This window comes from Falco naumanni, chromosome 1, assembly GCF_017639655.2.
Source record: "Falco naumanni isolate bFalNau1 chromosome 1, bFalNau1.pat, whole genome shotgun sequence".
NCBI classification, from domain to species: domain Eukaryota; kingdom Metazoa; phylum Chordata; class Aves; order Falconiformes; family Falconidae; genus Falco; species Falco naumanni.
The window spans coordinates 25,824,845-25,844,639 of NC_054054.1; the positions used below are offsets into that span (position 1 = coordinate 25,824,845).

The 19,795-nt window shown below is 41.5% G+C and overlaps 1 protein-coding gene across 6 annotated transcripts in view; it reads left to right on the plus strand.

Moving 5' to 3' along the window:
* BMP2K (BMP2 inducible kinase) overlaps window positions 1–19,795 on the plus strand; it is a 65,878-nt gene extending 46,083 nt beyond the window's left edge. For 4 of the 6 annotated variants that reach the window (XM_040586848.1, XM_040586859.1, XM_040586867.1 and 1 more), the window contains exons 15-16: window positions 3,241–3,354; window positions 14,203–19,795. In XM_040586848.1, the coding sequence (XP_040442782.1) occupies window positions 3,241–3,354; window positions 14,203–15,635 (1,547 nt within the window). In that variant the 3' untranslated portion in view covers window positions 15,636–19,795. The remainder of the gene's footprint in view (window positions 1–3,240; window positions 3,355–14,202) is intronic. The other 2 variants (XM_040586877.1, XM_040586895.1) reach the window with 1 other exon arrangement.

Sequence of the window (19,795 nt, forward strand, 5' to 3'; positions counted from 1 at the left end):
CCATCCCCAGGAGAGCAGGGCTCCATCACGCGTAATGGTTCCTCAGGAAGGCAAACACCATAATGCCAAATGTCCCCCCCTTCCTCCTTCTTCTTCCAGTTTATATACTCGGCATGACGTCATATGGTATGGAATATCCCTTTGGCTAGCTTGGGTCAGCTCTCCTGGCTGTGTCCCCTCCCAGTGTCCTGTGCCGCTCCAGCCCTCTCGCTGGCAGGGCCTAAGGAACCAAAAAGTCCGTGACTTAGTATAAGCATTACCTAGCAATGCTAAAAACATCAGTGTGCTATCAACGGTGTTCTTACATCATAGCCAAAACACAGCACTGTACTAGCTACTAAGAAGAAAATTAAGTCTATCCCAGCTGAAACCAGGACAGAGTTACAGGATGGAGTTCCTGGTTCATATGTACACTGTTGTTTCTGTTTCTGTTGTTGTTGTTGTTATCAGTATTAATGAGGGTCCAGAAGCAACACATGATGCTGAGTTTCTGACAACATTGTGAAGAAATGAATCTCTTACAAAGAGCTCCTGTAAGAACTTAATGTGCAGAACTGGGAGCCAAGAAAAGGAGTCTGCTGTCTCACCGGGGGAAAAAAAAATACCGGCACGGCCCTCACACTGGATTGCACAGATTCTGGTTAGGCCCAGAATCATATTGGTGCTTAAACAGAGATAGCTGTGGCTGCAAAGCCTATAGAGCTCTTTACTCATCTCCTTTGCAGTGTGTGCAGTGTGAAGGAGCTACCTAGGCCATCCATGCAGGAAAGAGCTGTGGTTCTTACCAGGATTTCTCTGTGCGCAAGTGCTGCTCGCACTTCAGAAAGTCCCAAGAGAGCTGTCTCCTGAGGAATCTTGGGCCTGTCATTTGCGTGGAAACAGCTAGATTCCTTGTTTGTGGTTTTCAAAACCTCTGCTTTTCTCTGGAAGGGTCTGCTGTGCTGCATGGTCGTGTCTCTGGCACAATCTGGGCTGCATTCGTATGAGTATTTACTGAAGGGAAAATGCCTCTGATCTTTGCTTTGAGGAAGTTGCATCTTAAGCACAATGAAGTCTAATACTGACTGTCATGCTGAATCTACTTCTTGTGTGAAGCTGGAGGAACCATTGCTGTCTCTTGTTCTCTCAAACACTCTCTGTTAAAGGGAAGTGGATCTTATTATGAGGTGGACAAATGATACTTGTGCCTCAGAAGACTGGAAAATGTCTCATCCTTTTCCAGTAGACTTAAATTTGATGAACTGACAAATTTAAAACTTTATTTTCCAGGGAAATGTATCCCAGTACATATTTATCTAGGTGTTACGGAGGACCTGAAACTTGTATTTACTCACTTTACCTAAGTTTTCGTGCATGCTGAGCATTTCAATCCATTTTTGTTTTCCAGTAGCCCTACTACTCAAGTTGGGAGGTCTGATCATCTTCTGTGGGCTTGAAGTCGCATAGTCTGGCATGCCAGCATTTGCTGGGGCTCTCCAAAGGGTAGTTCAAGTTGTTGCGCCCTTAAAAGTTACTCTAGAGTTTGGTTGTTTGCAAACTCTGCAGCAACCAGTTGTTCTCTGGAGGCCAGATACAAGGGATAGTAGGGTAAAACATCCTGCACTCAGTCTGCATTTGTAAAGATGCAAGTTCAAGGTCGCATACATATCTTCTAAGAGAAAACAAACAAACAAAAAAAACCCAAACCCAAACAGAAAAAAACGCAGGCAAAACAGCCCCCAAAACGAACGAACCAACCAAACCCCAAAACCCCACCCAACACCCACCAACCCAACGCTTCCAAAAAAAACCCCAGAAGCCCAAATCTTTCCTCCTTGAGGAGAGGAATGTGGGTATGACTGTTGAGAAACAGGCACAAGTACTGCTGTTGGCTGTGATATTTGGCAGCTGTTTGTGTTCAAGGCTCAAAGCTGATTGTATAAAACATAAAGCTGCTAATCTTTTGTGTGTGTCTGCTAGTATTCTCTTCTGCATGGCTGTATCAGTGTGGGATAACTTTGGGTTAGTTAGTATCTGCCTATGTCCATATGTGTAGGGTTACATTTTAAGTAGGGGTTGTCTGTAATGGCACAACTCCCACTTGTATTTCTTAGGAGAGTAATGGTAGGTAAGAGTAAGGCAATTCACGTTACAGGTGTTTTGAGTATGAACAGAATGCTTGTCTCTGAGAACTGGCATGTAATTTCAAAACTCTTGGGCTTTGTACATGGGGTTAATATGCATCTGTCTGGAGTAGATTAGGTTGCTGTCTAGTCCCTGGTTATCTTTCTAAAGCCTCCTGGTTGCTCTGTTGAAGGACTGAATAGAAAATATGCAGGTAGCTTGATACCTAATTAGGGCACTGTTCAGCTGTAGCTCTACAGTGGCAAACTGTCAGGAAGGTTGTGCTGCAGATTGTTTGGAAGAGCAGCTGCAGGCTGTGAAAATGCTGTCTTGGGCATAGAGGATGTAGGATGTTAGCTGAAGGTGAAACACCTTGTCACAGTGGTATCGATAAACGGCTAATGGGCCTTGCTGGACCCTCCTGAATTGCAGTATGGTGGTTGTGCTGGATGATCTGCATCTGATCTAGAATAAGAGCTTAGACAGAAAAACTTGTATTTACTATTTACATTTTTTTTAGTTTTGAATTTTTTACTGTCTTAAAAACCTTTTATGTCGCTCTTAGAAAGAAAAACATGGATCAGTCTCCTAAGGTCTGAAAACTGTACAAAACAGACACTGCATGTCTGTTATATGACACTCGGATTGTTTTTAATTACTAACAGACATTATGCATTTAATAAAAAGTACTCCTACCTGTTTTGCTGTGATAGTCAACTTTTCTCTTTTTGTGGCAAAGGCTGGCCAAAACTCAGATAAAATGAACAATTTTGTGTTAAGCGTAGTGATTCTGACTTTAAAACCTCAAGAGCATGGAGAACTAATAGCTTCTATGACACAGTACATAGGCTGCATGTAATATGTAAGAGAGATTCTCATTTAAAGCATTCAATCAGCAAATACATGCTGCTCTTGGTGGGACAGGGGGATTAACAATAGGTTTGTGCAGGTGGATTTTCCTGAATGATTAAGTAGTAAGAATTCCAAGATGTAGGATATCTTTAAAGACATCCCAAAAAACCCTAATTGAGAGTATGTTCCCCCTCACCCTGAACAATAGATATCTTTGTGTAGGCATAAGACCTGCCATTTTTATTTTATTTTATTTTTTGTTCTGTTTCATTTTGTTTTTTACAGACAGGCTGGTGGCCAGGAGAGTATCTTCAGATAAGAAAGTGGAGCCACATTCTGCTCCACAGAAAAATCCTCTTGAAGATCCCTTTGGTTCTGTTCCTTTCATTTCTCACCCAGGCAAGTTACATCTGTAACATCACTACCTCAGAGATGTATCTATATCTAGATATATACATACACATACCTACATATGTATATATGTAAGTATCTGTTGAAGTATGTACATCTGGTTAAATAACCAAAGAATGATGAAGGTGTCAGCTGCCTTATGAGAGTATATGGGCTGAAGAGATACCTTTTTTAACATGTTGATTACTTCGAATTAAAAAATACTTCTGCATCTAGTTCCTGGTACTTGTACAGTGTACAGACTGCGTAGTCTTTGCAGCACAATAACATTGGACCAGTGGAGTGTAAAATCATTTGCATAGAAACAGGAACGCTTTTACTAGAGGCAGAGTACTTGCTGAGACCAAATTTTGCCGCTTCCCTGTAGTCTGCTTCCAACTATTGTTGCTTTTATAGTTCAGTTTTCCAGCCGAGTTAAAGATGGTAAGCTTGTGCTGCTCTGTTTAATGCATAGTTGTGGTGCATAGTCAAAATGAACAAAATACCTTATGTTGTCTGTGCATTTAGAGGGGGGGTGGGGGTGGTGGTGTCATTACTGTGTTCCAGTTCAGCTTTGGCTGTTTTTACCTTGGATGGAAGTAAAAATAACACTGTATGTGAACACTGACTGTGAATGTGACTGCATCATCCAACAACCTGATCACCAGTTTTCATATTTGCTTGATCAGCACTTCAATAAAGTTTTTGGGTACCTGTGGTGAAGCAAAGCCTACGTGACAGTTAAACAGTAAAAAGTTTGTTACTTACAGTACCTACCGAAGTTTTGTTGAGAGGGCTTGTGTGATAAAGGTGCCTTAATATGACATTTAAAAACTATCTTTATAGAAGTTCAAAAGCTCAGATAAATGCCTTAAAATAAATCACGGGGGGTCAACCTGAGTTAGCATCCATGTTTCCTTTCTCTTTCATCTTGTGCTCCTGAAGATCATCTACTAGGGCTACTTAACGTTCACAAGTGCTCTTGTGCCATACACGGTGAAGAGTGACCAGGATGACACTGTTGTATTCTGCAAGACAGTTTGTCAAAATACCTCTGCATCCATGTCTGCTCCTGTTGTTAGGAAGGCTAAATTAATTCTGCTTAGTCTGTTACTATTCTTGGTTTCTCTTTGTTCTGCTCATTCAGAAAGGACAAGTTTACATTCTGTAGTTCAATACAATGTGAAAGCAATTCTTAAGTGAAGAAGTATTTGCTCTATAGGTACAGTCTATAGGTCGCAGTTTGGAAGGAATTACCCCGGAGCCCTCATTAAAGAGGTTGCTTTGTTTTATAGATGAGCCTAAATTTAATGTGCAAAATGAACAGTAATAGTTACACTCAATCTGAGATGGTGACTATCAGGTGCTTAGTCTCCTGTTTCAAGTATTCATACCCATGTGTCTAGGGGTTATTTTTTCTTTACTCACCCGGGTCTTAGAAATAGACTTGCTCATTTCTGGTTTTCAGATAGCTATAACATAGCTTAGACTGTAATGAATGGCTTTGCTATATTATGTCATATGTTTAATTTTTGTTACTTGGAATCCAAGCTTTGATTTTTGATATACTAAAAAGTAAGGGGAGATACCTTCTCTTAAGGAAAAAAAAAAGGGAAGAAATTCAGTCATGGCTATAAAAACAGACAGCTTGAGAAATGCTGAGTTGGTTGTGAACGGTGTTATGTGTTTCACTGCAAAAAGTACATTTTTCAATAGTCTTTTCTTGTACTGACTCATAACTGGAATATAAGCAAGTGTACGTACTGGCTTGATTTCAAGGAGGTTGTTACTATGTGTTGAGTGAATTACGCTTGGCAAACAAATCTGATATGATAAATCTTTAAATACGAAGATATGTTTTTTTTAAAAGCTGGTTTGTTTTTCCCACATCATTTTTCTTGGGAATGTTTTGAAATGAGGTGGTGTAAGATGACTAAGAAAAGGACAATGGTGTTGACTTAGATATATTTTATTTCTAGTTTAGGGCTTTCTAGGGCAAACTTTACAAATGTCCCTAATATTTTTATTTCCTCTTGTAATTAACACTTCTGTTTATAATATGTTCTGTCTGGTTGGTTCCTTGTGATTGTAAAAGATTGAAATGAGAAGTAAACCATATGTGTACCTTACTTGGGGCATCAAAGGGAAGATGACTGAACAGAAAGTGAACAGAGGTTTAATCCCTTGAGTGCAATTCCAGCGTTCACATGAGAGATTGTCTTGATACAGTTAGAGCAGAAGTTTCACTTCCTTATTGTAATGTGTCTACAGTGCAAATATGGAGTGTTAGTGCTATTCACCCAGGCTTCTGACTACTGAATTTTGACTTACTGAATTATGATGAGAAGAAATGTTGATGTTATCAATACAGGGTATTTAAAATAAATAAAAGAAAATTTTACTTACCTACAAAGTGACAGTTCGTATTGAAGATGTGTCGTACTGTAACAACATTTGAGTTGGAACTGTGGTCTTTTTCTGATTTGTTTGTTTTTTTTTTTTGTGGAGTGCCATAGTTCTCAGGTTCGTAAATGTTGTATGTAGCTGAGTAGAGTCATCCAGAGTGTTTGTATTGTTTTGGAGGCTTAAGGGTTCTCTGCTGAAAGCACTTGACTAAATACTAAACTAAATTCTATCATTTGATGTGAGATAGCAGCAAGAAGCTGAAGATCATGTATCATCTTTTGACATAGCGCTTATTTTGTTGGAGTAATTTAAGTTAAATTGTTATCGGGTTCATTTACATATGTCCGGAGGTGACGCAGGAGCAAGGGAGATGCAGAGGTTGAAATGGGAAACCTATCACCACTGGAAAGGACCATGGGCTGCTGTGAGTTGTGAGCCCTTGGGATTTCCCCTGTGGAGCTGAGAGTGCATTTCAGGCCACGGCTGCAACAAGGATCACTGGGGAGGAGAACCTGGAACTGGCTGCAGTAAGGCTGCTTATCCACAGAGCTTCTGTGGTTGTTATTCTCAGGTGGGAATGGAGAGCCAGCAACAATGTGTATGTCACTTGACATGCTATGCTGAGGGCACATAGTGGTGTGAAAGGAACTAACGTACTACTGGGTTCCTCTTGCTGTAGTTGATAGGAAAACAGTGTAGAAGCACTTAGCGTTATTTAACTTGGTGTATATCCTGTTAAAAGCATTTTCACAAGTACTACGTGTAAACTTGCTATAAACGCTATTTTATGCCTAAATTTTTGTGGAAAATAGTAGTGGCTTAGAGTTTGAAGCGGCTGGAAAAGGAAATTGGCTTGAGAAAGAATTCCAGTGCTCAGTCTGATAGAAACAAACTGTAACATTGAAAACTTTATGAAAAAGAGAGAAGAAAGCACAACTGAATAAGCCATTAATGGAGCATTGCGGACCGGCACTTAACATGGAAACCAGATTCTGATTCTTGAATGCCTGAAACACTGGATGGTGACAATGGAAAAATTGGCCCCTGAGGTTAGCATTTTGGAAAGGAAGGGTTTACCGGCTTGCACTGTAACATTCTTTGTTAACATCGAGTGTTTCAGAAACTCTGAAGAGACACACATTTTCTGTGGTCTTCAAATTATAAGAAGGAAATTTCAATAATATAGTACAGTTTGTACTCAGTGGCCTTTTGTCACCTTATGTTTGTTTACACTATTTCTTTCTGGGGTTAAACTGGGCTAAATTCATTTTGCTTCCCTCAGCTCAATACTGGAATTCATAAAGTAATAAAAGATCTGAGGAAGCTCAAAATGGATGCGGATGGACTGTGTGAGAAGTGGAGATGTTGGGAAGCCTTGATTGAAAATTCTTGCGAGTGCTGACGTGCAGCTTGTCTGGTAGGCGTTTCTCTCCTGTGGAGAGTCTCAGCGAGCTGCCTCTTGGCTTGCTTTGCTGGGATAAGGCTCTGGTTTAGGTCATCTATTTAACTGTTCTACTGAATGTTTGTAAAGCTCACCTTCTTCTGTACTGTACACCTGGTACTTCTTGAAGTCACTGCTGTTGTTTCTAACACATAGGTAAGCCCTTCCTAGTCGCTGCATGCGTGTTCGCTGTGCAGAGACTGGGGACAAAAGCAAGTTTAGTTCTGTAGCGGCTTCCTTTGGACTTCCAGACTTCCTGCACTTGACGACTTGGTAGTGTCTTTAAATGATCATTATAGGCATCTGTCTTGGAATAAGAGCAATTTTGTGGTGTGGTATGTAACTTGCTAGTCACAGCTGTGTGGGTCTGGCAGAAAACCAGCCAGCTGAGTGCCAGACAGCAGGACAGTGGAAATCATCTGGAGACTGGGATACACTACATCCTTGAAAGGACTCTGCTGCAATAGCGGATTATTAGCATTTGCTGTGTTACAGCAGAGAAGTGCATTCTTCTGGCATGAAGAAATGTGGGTGACTACTATTCATTTAGTTACTCTTTGGTATACTGCTTCTAACAGGGTTTCATATCACTGCAAGTTTCTGTACCAGGGCTTTGGAGCCCACAGACTACTGTGCGGTCTGGAGCCTTAAGTGAAACACGACTCACTACAATTTAGCAAGAAATTACAAACACGAGAACAGAAGCAACAAGAAGACGGAAGTGAACTTCCTCCACAGCACTAGAACAGCTCATGCCATCAGGTCATGTTTCTTTGGCAACTGATGTTCTTGAATTGTTTGTTTAAAAGATGCCCAGACCTGCAACTTGATATGGCTGTTGTACAGTGTTCCAGACTGAGGTAACTTGACAATTAAAATAAGTTCATATCATTATTTGTACTCACCGACAAAACTGTTTATTCTGTAACCTTTCCTTGGCTCTGGTTTCAGGTATTCATACTACTTGCTGAATACAGGTTTAGGATCTTTCCCTGTGTCAAGATAACCTTTAGACTTTAGCTTCTCCAGATAACAATTCCAAAGTAACTTGAACTTATTAACCCATCACAGAATAAATGGTATGTGTGGGCTGTGCAGTGGTGTGCTTTTTGTGTCCAAAGTGATTCAGTGATTTTTTAAAAAAATTCCTCCGCCACCCCTGTCTTAAAGCAATGATGGTCACTTTTCATCTTTTTTTTCTTTATAACATGCGTCATCCTGTAGACTAACTATTTGAAATAATATCTAAGCAGTAGATGCCAGGCAAAAGTGTGGTGTTCTCCCATTTTTGTTCTTGAAAATAAAGGTGGTAAGCAGTGTAAATCCATTACGATATTCAGCAGCTGCTGCTCTGGCTGTTGTCAAAGGAATAGCGCAGATTTAGTTGCAGCATGCCGGTAATCCTTGGGCCTGACATGTGGCAAATTGTTCTGAAATTATGGTGGCAGTATGTTACCAATTCAAAGAAAGCTTAAAGCTCTTATGCCCCACTCTTTTGCCACCCCCGCAATACCCTAAAATGATGAACCAGCAGAAGGCATGTAATTACTGCAGTTGTTAGAGGGAATTCATCCTCTGATAATCGGATGTCTGGAAAAAGAACATCAGAACAGAAAATTTCCTTTAAGATTGGGATCTTCTTATACGATTAAAGATGTTCCACCTGGCTCGCATTTGAGCGAAGAACAATTGTCTCCTACAAGATGCAAACCTGATTAGAAGTGTAGTAATCTGAACAGTACATTACAAACAGATGTTACTGAACATTTTGCAGCATTTTTTTGTAAATATGTATCTGAAGAGTCTCTGCAGCAGTTTAGGTTGAGAAGATTGCATGAAATCAACAACAGAACGCTTCATTTTTGAAACCTATTTGACCAGAGCATTAAATTGTCATTAACCAGGGAGCTTTCCCTTTTGGGGCAATTGTTTCTATTTGTAGAACTCTTGGTATTTATTTAGTTTGTGAACTTCTTTAGGAGTGAAAGAGGGGGAACTCCAGTGCAGAAAAACAAAATATTGAGGTAATGGGTTGAAAACAGATCTATGGAGGGTATTTTTTTGTTCTTGGGTTTGGGTTTGGCACTAGTCTGCTACAGTTTTCTCTCTCTTGCTGGTACTAAACCAAAGACCTGCAGGTGGGAAGGTGCGTGCAGAGATGATTTCTTCCATGAGGTTTGGCTATGTTAGACTATAAAGTGTTTAAGACTAGTATTATAGACTAATGTCTGCTTGGAGCAGATGGCTCTGTTACAACACATTGACATAAACTGAAGAATAAAGCAAGATATTTGTTCTTTTCTGAAAGGTACAAATGCATGAGCAGTGAAGTCACCGTTCTGGAAATACTTCAGAAATAAAAGTGCTTTCTTAAAAAGTGTCTAGCAGGAGCAGTTGCTGCTCTCTGTCATGAGATGCATGCCACTTGCTTTCCTGTTGCAGTTGTGCATGTAGGATCATAGATGCTGGTTCTGAAATTTTAGTAATATTCAGCTGCTAATGTAGCTTGTGACTGTGATAGTTCTAAGTCTGTGTGCAATACAGTAACTTAAATTTCCTGCTGTGATAAGAAGTAATATTCATAACTCTGGCAAGGCAATAAGGAATTGTCTCAGGGCTGAAGAGCTAGAAATTCAGAAACCCTGTTCAGAAGTAATTTGTAGTGTAATGAAGGGTTCGAAGCTGATGAGCTAATAGGCAGTTACTTCTCTGGTGCTGTGACTATAGAAAAATACAGCTGGAAAAATAAATACGCTTATAATACCTTTGAGTGCCTCAGAATAGAGATACTTCAGAAAATGTTTTCTCACGTGCAGAGACGGACATTTACAAATAAACAGGCTCAAGCTTCCTTTTCCTGCATGCTTCTTCATTCTTCTCATCACAAATAGTCTTGTGGGCTGTATTCAGTCTGTGATGGCTTAGCTCCATTGCCCGTAGTAGAACAAGGGGCTACAAAACTGTCTAGTACCAAGATTACTGTGGAAAGTATTGTAAAAATGAGCAAATACAAATTTTCAATACTCTTGATAGCTATTCAAGCACCTTCCATGTCACTGCCTCTGTCAATGAGTAATGTGCTCAGTTTCCTCAGAGAATGGTTCAGAGCCCTTAAGTATGTGAATGAAACACCTAGCTTCATACATAGCAAGAGCAGTCTCTGTATTTTGCTACAGAACACGAATCTCCAGCAAGTGGGATTGCTCAACAGGTTGTTCCTGACTTCATCCCAGTTTTTCTAGAGGTGATAGTCATTAAACTTGAGAAAGGAAGTCTAGGATGCTTGTATAAATTCCTTTAAAAACTAGGTTGTCTGGATGACTGATTCCCAAAATCATTTGCTCTGTGTATTGTCAGCAAAAATAACAGCTATTGGTGGGTCTGCTGAGAGATGTTGGAGTGGCTAGTGCACCAGTACCAATACACTGAGTATGGTTTGGGAGGCTGCTTCCAGTGTTTTGCTATGTGTTGTCGAGTCCTGTTTGATGAGTCTTTGTCCAGAGAGGTCAGCTACTGAGACCTAAACGTTGTGCAGCTTAAAATACATGTTCAGCAAGTCAGAAACTGTTCACAGAGGTTGGGCTTTTTTGTTTTGTTGGTGTTCTTTGCAGTTTGTTTTCCAGTGAGTGTGACTGTGGCAGCAATTAACAAATAATATTAAAACCTATTGGGAAGTCAGGTTTATTAGATATATATTACATATACTGTAGTTTGGTTCCTGTATTTTTTTAAAAAAAAATGCTTTATAAACTGTTTTCTGCATGTGGAAATTATGTACAAAGGTATAATGCTCCTTGGGAGAGTGAACTTGTGGATATCAACATACATTAAAGGTTTGGGTTTTTTGTTGTATAAATGGTGTCAACATCTAACCTAGAAATATTTCCTTTTCTTTTAAATCTAATTGCATTTATATTAACATTAGTGTTTCAGTAAATATTGAAACAGCAGGATTTGGAAGATAGGGGGTTATACAGTGCAATGTGAAGGCTGTACCTCTGGGAAATCTAAAATAAGCAGCCAAATAATCCAGATTCTAATTTAGTGGGTAAAGCAAATATGTAGTATTTAAAATTACAGTAGATAAGAAGCAATCTGACACCAGAAGCAAAGAAGAAACAGCTCAAAGCTGTAATCACCTGATGGTTTTAGTCATTCTGGTCATCTTGTGTTTAAATCCATACATAAAATATATTGCTGCAGAGTTTTTATTGTTATTTTAAGTGTAACTGCAAAAGAGAAAAATGACCACCGGATGAAGAAATTTGCTGTTAATTTTAAAAAAGGAAGAAACTGTTCTTGTAAAACTTAATATTCTGGTCTAAACTGGAGCTTAGAAGGAAAAGTCTGAAGTGGCCTGAAAGTTGCATGCTAACTTCTGTGTGAAAGAATAAATGACTTGTGAAATTTTGTGTGTTACAAGAGAGTCATGAGTTGGATTCTGGCTGAAATTTTTTTTTTTGAGAAATAACTGGTGCACACATCCATCCCCAGCTTTTTCAGTCATGTGAACACATGGAGTTGAGACCTCAGCGATTGTTTAACAAAGCCATAAACAGAAGCTGTTGATTTTGGTTAGGTGAGAGGGTCAGCAATCTAGTGCAGTGTTTGGAGTAGAGCTTGTTAGTAACTTCTTTAATGAGGACCAACCCCTGTCCCCAGGTTTGTGTCAGATACTGGAGATATAAGAACTTTGTACCCAGCACTTGGGCTGTACTGTGTTGTGCAGTGTCTCACTAGTGAGGGCTGTGAAGTAGGGCATGTGGACGCTCCCAGCTGGGTACAAATGACCTCAGCGTGGCCATGAGGCAAGAAACACCATCGGTTTTACTGTTCTTCTGGCCCCCATCTGAAGGTTGGTGCCCAGCCAAGATTCAGCCTGGAGTGACAGTAAACTAGCCTTATTTCAAAGCATTGCACACAAATTTGTGGTCGTTGCTCTGTGTCTGCAAAGAGGTGAATTATCATTGCTGTTATTAGTGTTACATGTTCAATTATACATCCTTAAAGCAGCGTGGCTGCTGTGTGATCCGTGTCCTAGAGAAAAGCACATCTCAAGAGCAAATAAGCTTTTCCCAGCTGAGACCAACTGTTTTGCTTTTCCTTCTACTCATTCTCTTAAAATAGAAGTCTTGACAAAACATCTCTGTTCAGTAGTGGGGCTCTGCCATGGGCAGAAACTTGTTTTGTGTAAGTCTGAGTACCATACCAGTGGCACTATGCAGGCTTACCCTGGACTCCGTGCTCTTGCCATGTGTTTTGTTTCCTGATGCAAAGTTTTTGCTGCTCCCAGTAATTCTAAGCCAACCGCCCCATGAAGGAGTCATCAGTGAATTCTTCCTTTAGCTCTAGTTGTCAGATAATTAATAGTGGGGATGAAGGTGTCGCAGTAAAATGAATAGATAAATATCTTTCTCATGGAGCAACTGAGCTGACAGATCATATTTAGAAACAAACAAGAAAACACTTCTGTCTAACATAAGCAATAGTTTTTTTTTGCCTGAATTGTTATGCTGAAAGTCAGAAGGGACCGCATGTGGAGCTTCAGTGTTGCTAGAGGAAAAGACATTCTCTAAGCATAGGTTTGACATGCTAAGGGAGGTATTTCTTTTTTTTTTAAAAAAAATAATAAAGCTCTCCCGTGTTGCTGTCCCAGTGTGTGCTTTGTTGGCATTATTCATGGGGAAGGCCCTGGTGGAGAGAGGCTGTTTCTGCTGAAACCATGGGGGAGTGCTTGGGCAGACCTTTTCAAACGCCCAAATAGCAGCGACCATCAGACTTGATCCTCAGTGGGATTTAGGAGTCCACATCATGGTTTTGGTCTGGACTGGGAGGAGGGAGGGAGCATTTTCAACCAAGAGACCTGTTGGAAAACACCTTTGTCCCTGCCTCTCTGTTTCCATATAGTTATGTCAGCTGATTATCTTGTGGTCTCCCATAGGGACTGTTGTAGTGTTGGTTTCCCTTTGTATGGCTCAAAACACACTAGTGAGGCAAAAACCCCCAAACCCTGTACCTCTGTGTGGCTGTTGGCAGGCTCCAAGCTCCATTTCACCAACTCCCTACACGAGTTGAAGCCCTTGAGGGCAGGACAGAGATTATGACCTTGGATAATCTTCCCTGCAGTTTGTACAGGAACAAACTTTTCTGTTGTCCGGTCCCTGATTTTTATAGACCTTAGAGGAACCTGATTATCTTGAGGATGTTGGGTTGGATTGTCTCGTGCTATGAAAGCTTGGGGGAGAGGAAGGACTGGGAACTAACAGGGTGTCATGCACTCATTTCCCTTTTGAAACTGTGTTGAATTGCCATGTGTCTCACTGCACAGTAAAAACTTTTGTACGGTGGGTTCATGAAGACCTTCTTCAAAAAGCACCTGAAGGGGTACGTGTGAGCAAGGTGCATTTGCTTTTCTGGCATACAGCACTGCACACAGTAGACGGGCCGATACGCCAGCGGAGTGGAGCCCTCTGAGGTCTGTTGTTGCTGTAATACAGTACCCAAGATTGGAAACAAATTACCTGAATTTGCTAAATGCTTTTCTTTTGCCTGTGCTGACTGTTTTCAGACTGGAGCACTAGGTTTGTTAGAGCAGACTGTCAAAGCAGAAGTGCTTCAAGAAATAGGCAGTCTGCTTTAAAAAAGTAAATTAAAATCTTTCAAGCACGCTGGTTCCCATTTCCCTGGACAGGAGCAGCTACATGATGAGTGTATTTGAAAAGCTGGCACTAGAGATCACCTGGTCCATTGGTCCTCCTCCACACCCCCGAAATACTAGTATTTCCAGACATCTTGGGTTGGAGGAGTAAAGCTAGAAGATCTGCCTATTAATCAATTTTATGAGTGTTGTTTGAAATGCCACAACAGATCTTCAGCTCATTAACCTCAGTAAGTGCAGAATATCTGTTTGCATCAACTCTTGGTATGAGTGGCTATGGCATGTGGGGAATAATCGTTGACTTCAAGAGTGTATTTCAAGTTTTGTTTTGCATTTTTCTTCGGACCTGCAGGTTCCCCTGGAAAACAGGCGGATAACTCGGCCAGCAATCAAAGAAATAACTTAGGGACCCCAACTAAGGCTGGAAAACTGAGCCATGCTTTTAGAGATCCCCGGACAGGGAGGAAAACCACAGACGGACAAGTGACAAAAGGTGGCGATGACTCAGAGAGTGATTTTGAGTCTGATCCTCCTTCTCCCAAGAGCAGTGAGGAAGAAGAAGAACAGGAGGATGAAGAAGTCTTGCAAGGAGAGAATGGAGACTTCAATGATGACAATGACACAGAACCAGAGAATTTAGGCCACCGACCTCTCCTCATGGACTCTGAGGAAGAGGTGGAGGAAGAGGAGGAAGAGAAGCAAAGTTCTGATTCCGATTCTGATCGTACCAAGCAAAAATCTGCAGAAGGCCTCCTGAGCAGGAGGTTCAGAGATGGTGTGGGCAGCGGTGAAATCAAAGAACCTAGTTCAATGCATACATCCTTGTCTGAGGTGCCAAGTACGGTAATCAAGGTGAACCCTGGCCAAGAATTTGATGTGTTCGGGGCAGTGCCCTTTTTCCCTCTGCAGCCTCAGGCAAGAGAGAAGATGGACAAAGATGTCTCTTCTCAGATGGCTTTTCCCAGCCTGAACCAAGAACAGGATGATTTCGATGTTTTCACAAAAGCCCCCTTCAGCAAAAAGGTGTCTCAGCAGGATGGCCAGGTGGCGGGAACTGAGCCTCTGCTCTCCCCCACCTCTCCCCGGAGCCTCGATATTTTTGGCTGTACCCCATTTCAGCCTTCCCTTCTCCCCAAGACTGGTGGGAGTAAAGAGGACCTGTTTGGGCTGGTTCCTTTTGAAGAGATCACAGGGAGTCAGCAGCAGAAGGTGAAGCAGCAGCGTAACCTGCAGAAACTCTCTTCCCGCCAGAGGCGCATGAAACAGGAGGTCTCGAAGAACAACGGAAAGCGCCACCACGGCACCCCAACCACCACGAAAAAGGCGTTGAAACCGAGCTACCGCACCCCTGAGAGAGCCCGCAGGCACAAAAAAGTGGGCCGCAGGGACTCGCAGAGCAGCAACGAGTTCCTGACTATCTCAGACTCCAAAGAGAACATAAGCGTTGCATTGACTGACAGCAAAGATCGAACCAACCCTCTGCAGACAGATGAGAGTCTGCTGGATCCTTTCGGAGCCAAACCCTTCCACCCTCCGGACTTGATGCGGCATCCCCAGCATCAAGGGTTTGGTGACAGCCGCGGGGATCACAGCGCGGTAGTAGTGGCTGGTAGACCTAGGCAGAGCTCCTTGCACGGAGCCATTCACGGCAGCGATGGGCTGAAAACAGATGACTTTGGTGCAGTACCCTTCACGGAACTGGTTGTGCAGAGTGCGCAGAGCCAGCAGCAACAGGCGCTAGAGTTAGATCCCTTTGGAGCAGCTCCGTTTCCTTCCAAACAGTAAATGCTTCCAATGGGTGCCCCCCCACCTCCATCTCTCTGAGTTACTTAATATAAGTTTTAAGTAGTGGAGTAATTTATCTAGTTGAATTGACAGGAGCCTGGGTTGTACAGTTTGTTCAAGTTCAAGACTGCATGGCCAGCTTGCACGATGAAATTTTGAATGATGGCAAAATTTTACTGGGTTTTTATTTTAGGAGAAAAATAGAAAAAAAACAAACCAAGAGCATCATTGTGTTATGACAGATGGCTCCTAGAATGAAAAGAGAAAGCAGATACGAATCATTGTCTGTCAGTGACTTTGGGCCCTGGGAACATACTGTCATTCTGCACTGTTGTGTTGCCTTTTCAGTCCTCTGATGTGGTGAGATGGAGGGAGGGGGAGTGGGCAGAGATCACGTGAAAAATGTTTTCCAGGTGTACAGGTAGGCTAATGGAACTGTCTCAGTTGCAGCAGACCTAAGAACCAAAAAAATGTACTAATATCCAGGTTGATCTGCTGGAAATAATCAAGTCTTGGTTTCCTAGGTAAAACTGCCTTTACTAATCATAAAAATACAGAAGCCAAGTCCTCAAGGGGCTGTGGCCAAGAATTCCAGAGCACAGCTATGGCTTGGGACCTGGTAGACATCTATGGAGCTGCAGAAATGAAAGGCAGATTATTTTTTGTGTGTGCCTAAACATTCAATTTTTTTTTTTTAATTATTTTTACAGTAAGTGCCATTAATGTAAAATAGCAAACTGGAAGGTTAGAGTTAAAACTAAAGATACAGAGAATATAATGGTTTGTGAGATGAAAAGCTTGATTGTAGGGGAGTAAACCAGCAGGGATGCAGTCAGTGTTTGCACACTTTGAAGACTACTCAGTACGCTGGGGAGAGAGGCTGGTTTACACGAGGAAATTATTTGGCACATACAGAGTATTTCAGATGACTTGTACAGTTGACTGTGAGGTGCAACCATCAGATTTATTTGATTACAAATTGGGATTTGTGTCTGAAAATACCTTTTCTTTTCCTCGTGGATTTTTACTGCAAAGAAAATGTGTATTCTCTCAAACCTCTTGTTTTTTAAAACAATAATAATTTTATGAAATTACTGTAACCTAATGTTCTTGATTTCTGATGAATCTATTATTATACTTAAGTGTATTTTATAAGAAAGTTTTGCTAAATGCACTGAGCTTTGAAGAGACTTCTCTGAACCCAGATTTGTTCCAGAATGGAAGCAGTAAGCAGCAGGTAGCTCGCAGAAGCTGCTCGCTGCTGTACCAGTACGCTGCATTTCACACCACGAAGCCTTACAGGCAGGACTCCTGGCCTGCTGCACAGTACCTCGGAGACACTGGGTGCACAAGCTGCGGCTAAAAGCCTGGGAGTGTGCGGTGCCGGTAGGTGATGGGAAGGTGATGTGAACAGGCTTGTTGAGGACAAGATTTCATTGCCGTGTTGTAGAAGTACGTGCTGTGTGTAGGTGGGGCAGCTTCTCTGCTGCCTTGCTGCTTGTGCCAAGCCGTGTACACCGTCTGCAGAGCAAGTACAACGCAGAACGGTCCAGTTGGTCTGCCTTTTTTCCATGGTGGTTCTAAAGAGGAGGTGGAAGGAGGTAGTTCCTCTGCTTGTCTCAACTTTATACCCTGCTCTACTGAATGCTGATGAGTAGATAATTAGATGTTCAGATATTGAGGATGTGTTTGTGGATGTGTGTCCCCATGTCCCCCCTTTTTGCAGGAGATAAAGTGAAATATTCAAGGTTGTGCTTCCCACCGCCCAGCAAAGTCTCCTGCTGGTTACACAGTCACCCAAAGATCTGTGGGGGTGGTGGTGGTATCCCTTACAGTATTTGTTGAAAACAACAGATTAGAACCAAGTCACTTGACTCATATGGGGGCTGGTTTGATGAAACACTCCCTTGTTACATGTGAGGTTGCTTCCCTTAGTCCTGGAATTTGAAAGTAGTTCATCCATATCTGTACACCTTCATTACATGTATCTTCCTTGTTTTCATTTTTCTCACAGGGTGAAACAGCTGTGCTTGGTTAAGTGTGCCTTTTTCAGGCTTAGAAATGAAGCTCTTAGGAAGTTATGAGTAGAAGTGTTTCAACTCTGTTTGCACAGGAGTTTCCTAGGCTTTATGACTAGTGTTCTCACCTGGGGTTTTTTTGTGCCAAAGACTGTAAGAAGTGCACACCAAGTTTTGTAGCATTTTCTGATACTCAGGTTATCCATCTTTTTTGGTTGGTGTTTTGTGGGTTTTTTGGGTTTTTTTTTTTCCCCTCTCTGTGTGTACTTATGAGCTGCCTTCCTACAGTTTCCTTCTGAACTGTTACTTACCTGCCTGAAGAGCTTTTGGAACAGAGTGATATGACAAATGGGGGCAGGTCAGTGGAAACAAAATGAGAATAAAACAGGCAACTGACCCATGCTTTAGAATGTGGCTAGTGCTTGCTGAAGCCACGTGGCTGCTGCTTTCCTGGGTGGAAAAGCAACTTGAGGGCTTGCTTGGCCATGTGGTGCCCGAGGACAGCATTAACAAAACACCTGAGTCTGGAGCTGAGCTCCACTGCCTGAAAGGAGAGTGGTTTTGGACACCGAGGGCAAAGGCTATGCATCTCTGCATTGGCAGACTTAGCCTAAATATTCAGGTGAATTGGGAACAGAAGAAAGCGTGTTAGGCTTTTGTCTGTTTACCCCGAGACTTCAGGCTGAGGAGCACTACAGGTTTTCCTTGTGTGGCAGATCGGCTTGTTTTTTTGGCAGATGGCCTGTAAGTGGTTATATTAACGGTACAGGGAAGCTGGAGTGAGGTTGTACACAGACACTGAGAGACAAGATAAAAGCGAACTGTAAACCCAAGTTACTCTCAAACTGGCATAATGATGCCTCTGGCTGCATGTGAGTTACAGCCGATGATACTTGCTTTCTAATGGCCTTAATAAACCTTTTCTAAAAATTTTTTTATTCTACTTATGAAACAGGTTTTTGTGTAAATGTACCTTTTTTTTAAAGAAGTTATCCTTTCTTGTGACTGAAGACACAAGTATGCCTTGCTAAGTTGACTTTGCGTGGTATATATTGTTTATACACAACTAAAACCAAGTTTGGGTTTAATGTCAGCGAAGATCCACTGTTCAGCAGAGGATATGTGGTACTGTTGGGGAATGTGGTATCCTTTTGCCTTCATTTGGTATGTGTGCATGCTTATGTGTGTGCTTGCCATGGAGAGTATCATGACCTTACCTGAAATACGGGAAAGACCTTGCTGCAACAAACACGTACTATACTGTCTGCGAAGACAATAATGGCAAGGTAAGGAGCTGACGCTTTCAACTGAAGATATCAGTTGATTTTTTTACAGCTTTTCTTTCAGCATGTTGACTGAACTGTAGGCCTTTTAGAATCAGCTGCTTGAGAGATTCTGTCAAAAGGTACTAAGAAGCCCTTAATGGTTGTGGTCATTGAAAGAAAAATAAGCTAGGCGTGTTTATCTGCAGATTCTCAAATGGCCTTGAGATGTGTGCAGTTGCTTTGGTTGACCTGCGTAATGTGGGACCCGTGAAAACCAGCTTTGGAGGAAAGAACTCCTAATCATTCTGAGTGTCCCAGTTAGTAAAACCAAGTACTGTGAAAATAAGTCGATATATTTGCTACTGTGAGAATTAAGAGTTTATCTGGAGTTTTTTTATACTATATTGTGTATTTTTATATATGAAAAGAATATATAAAATATACACACGCTCGCACACATCACGTATCTCTTGGGAGTTGCTGTGTTTTTAGTAACAGAGCAGCCACACTCGCTTTCATGCAACTTGAAGTGAGTGTGAGTGAAAGTTGCAAAAGAAAAAAAGCAGTGTGAAGGGTGGCTGCTGCGTTACTTTTCTGTAGTGCTTATTTTGAAAGGAAAATCAAGGAAATTGTGTGTATAGCTAAATTTGTGACTAAGGCATCGCCTAATATTAAAGAGCATAAAAACTACTTTAAAATTGCTGGCATTCAGCTTTTAAGTGCACTTTCCTGAACTACACTTCCATTTCTTGTTAGACTTCAAGTTTCTAAAGCTTTTTTGTGTACCACTAAAGAGAGAACTTTTAACTTTTTTGTGAAACTGATGTACGTCATAAAATACTTGCAGTTGTTAAATAAACAAACGTGGTAACAGTGA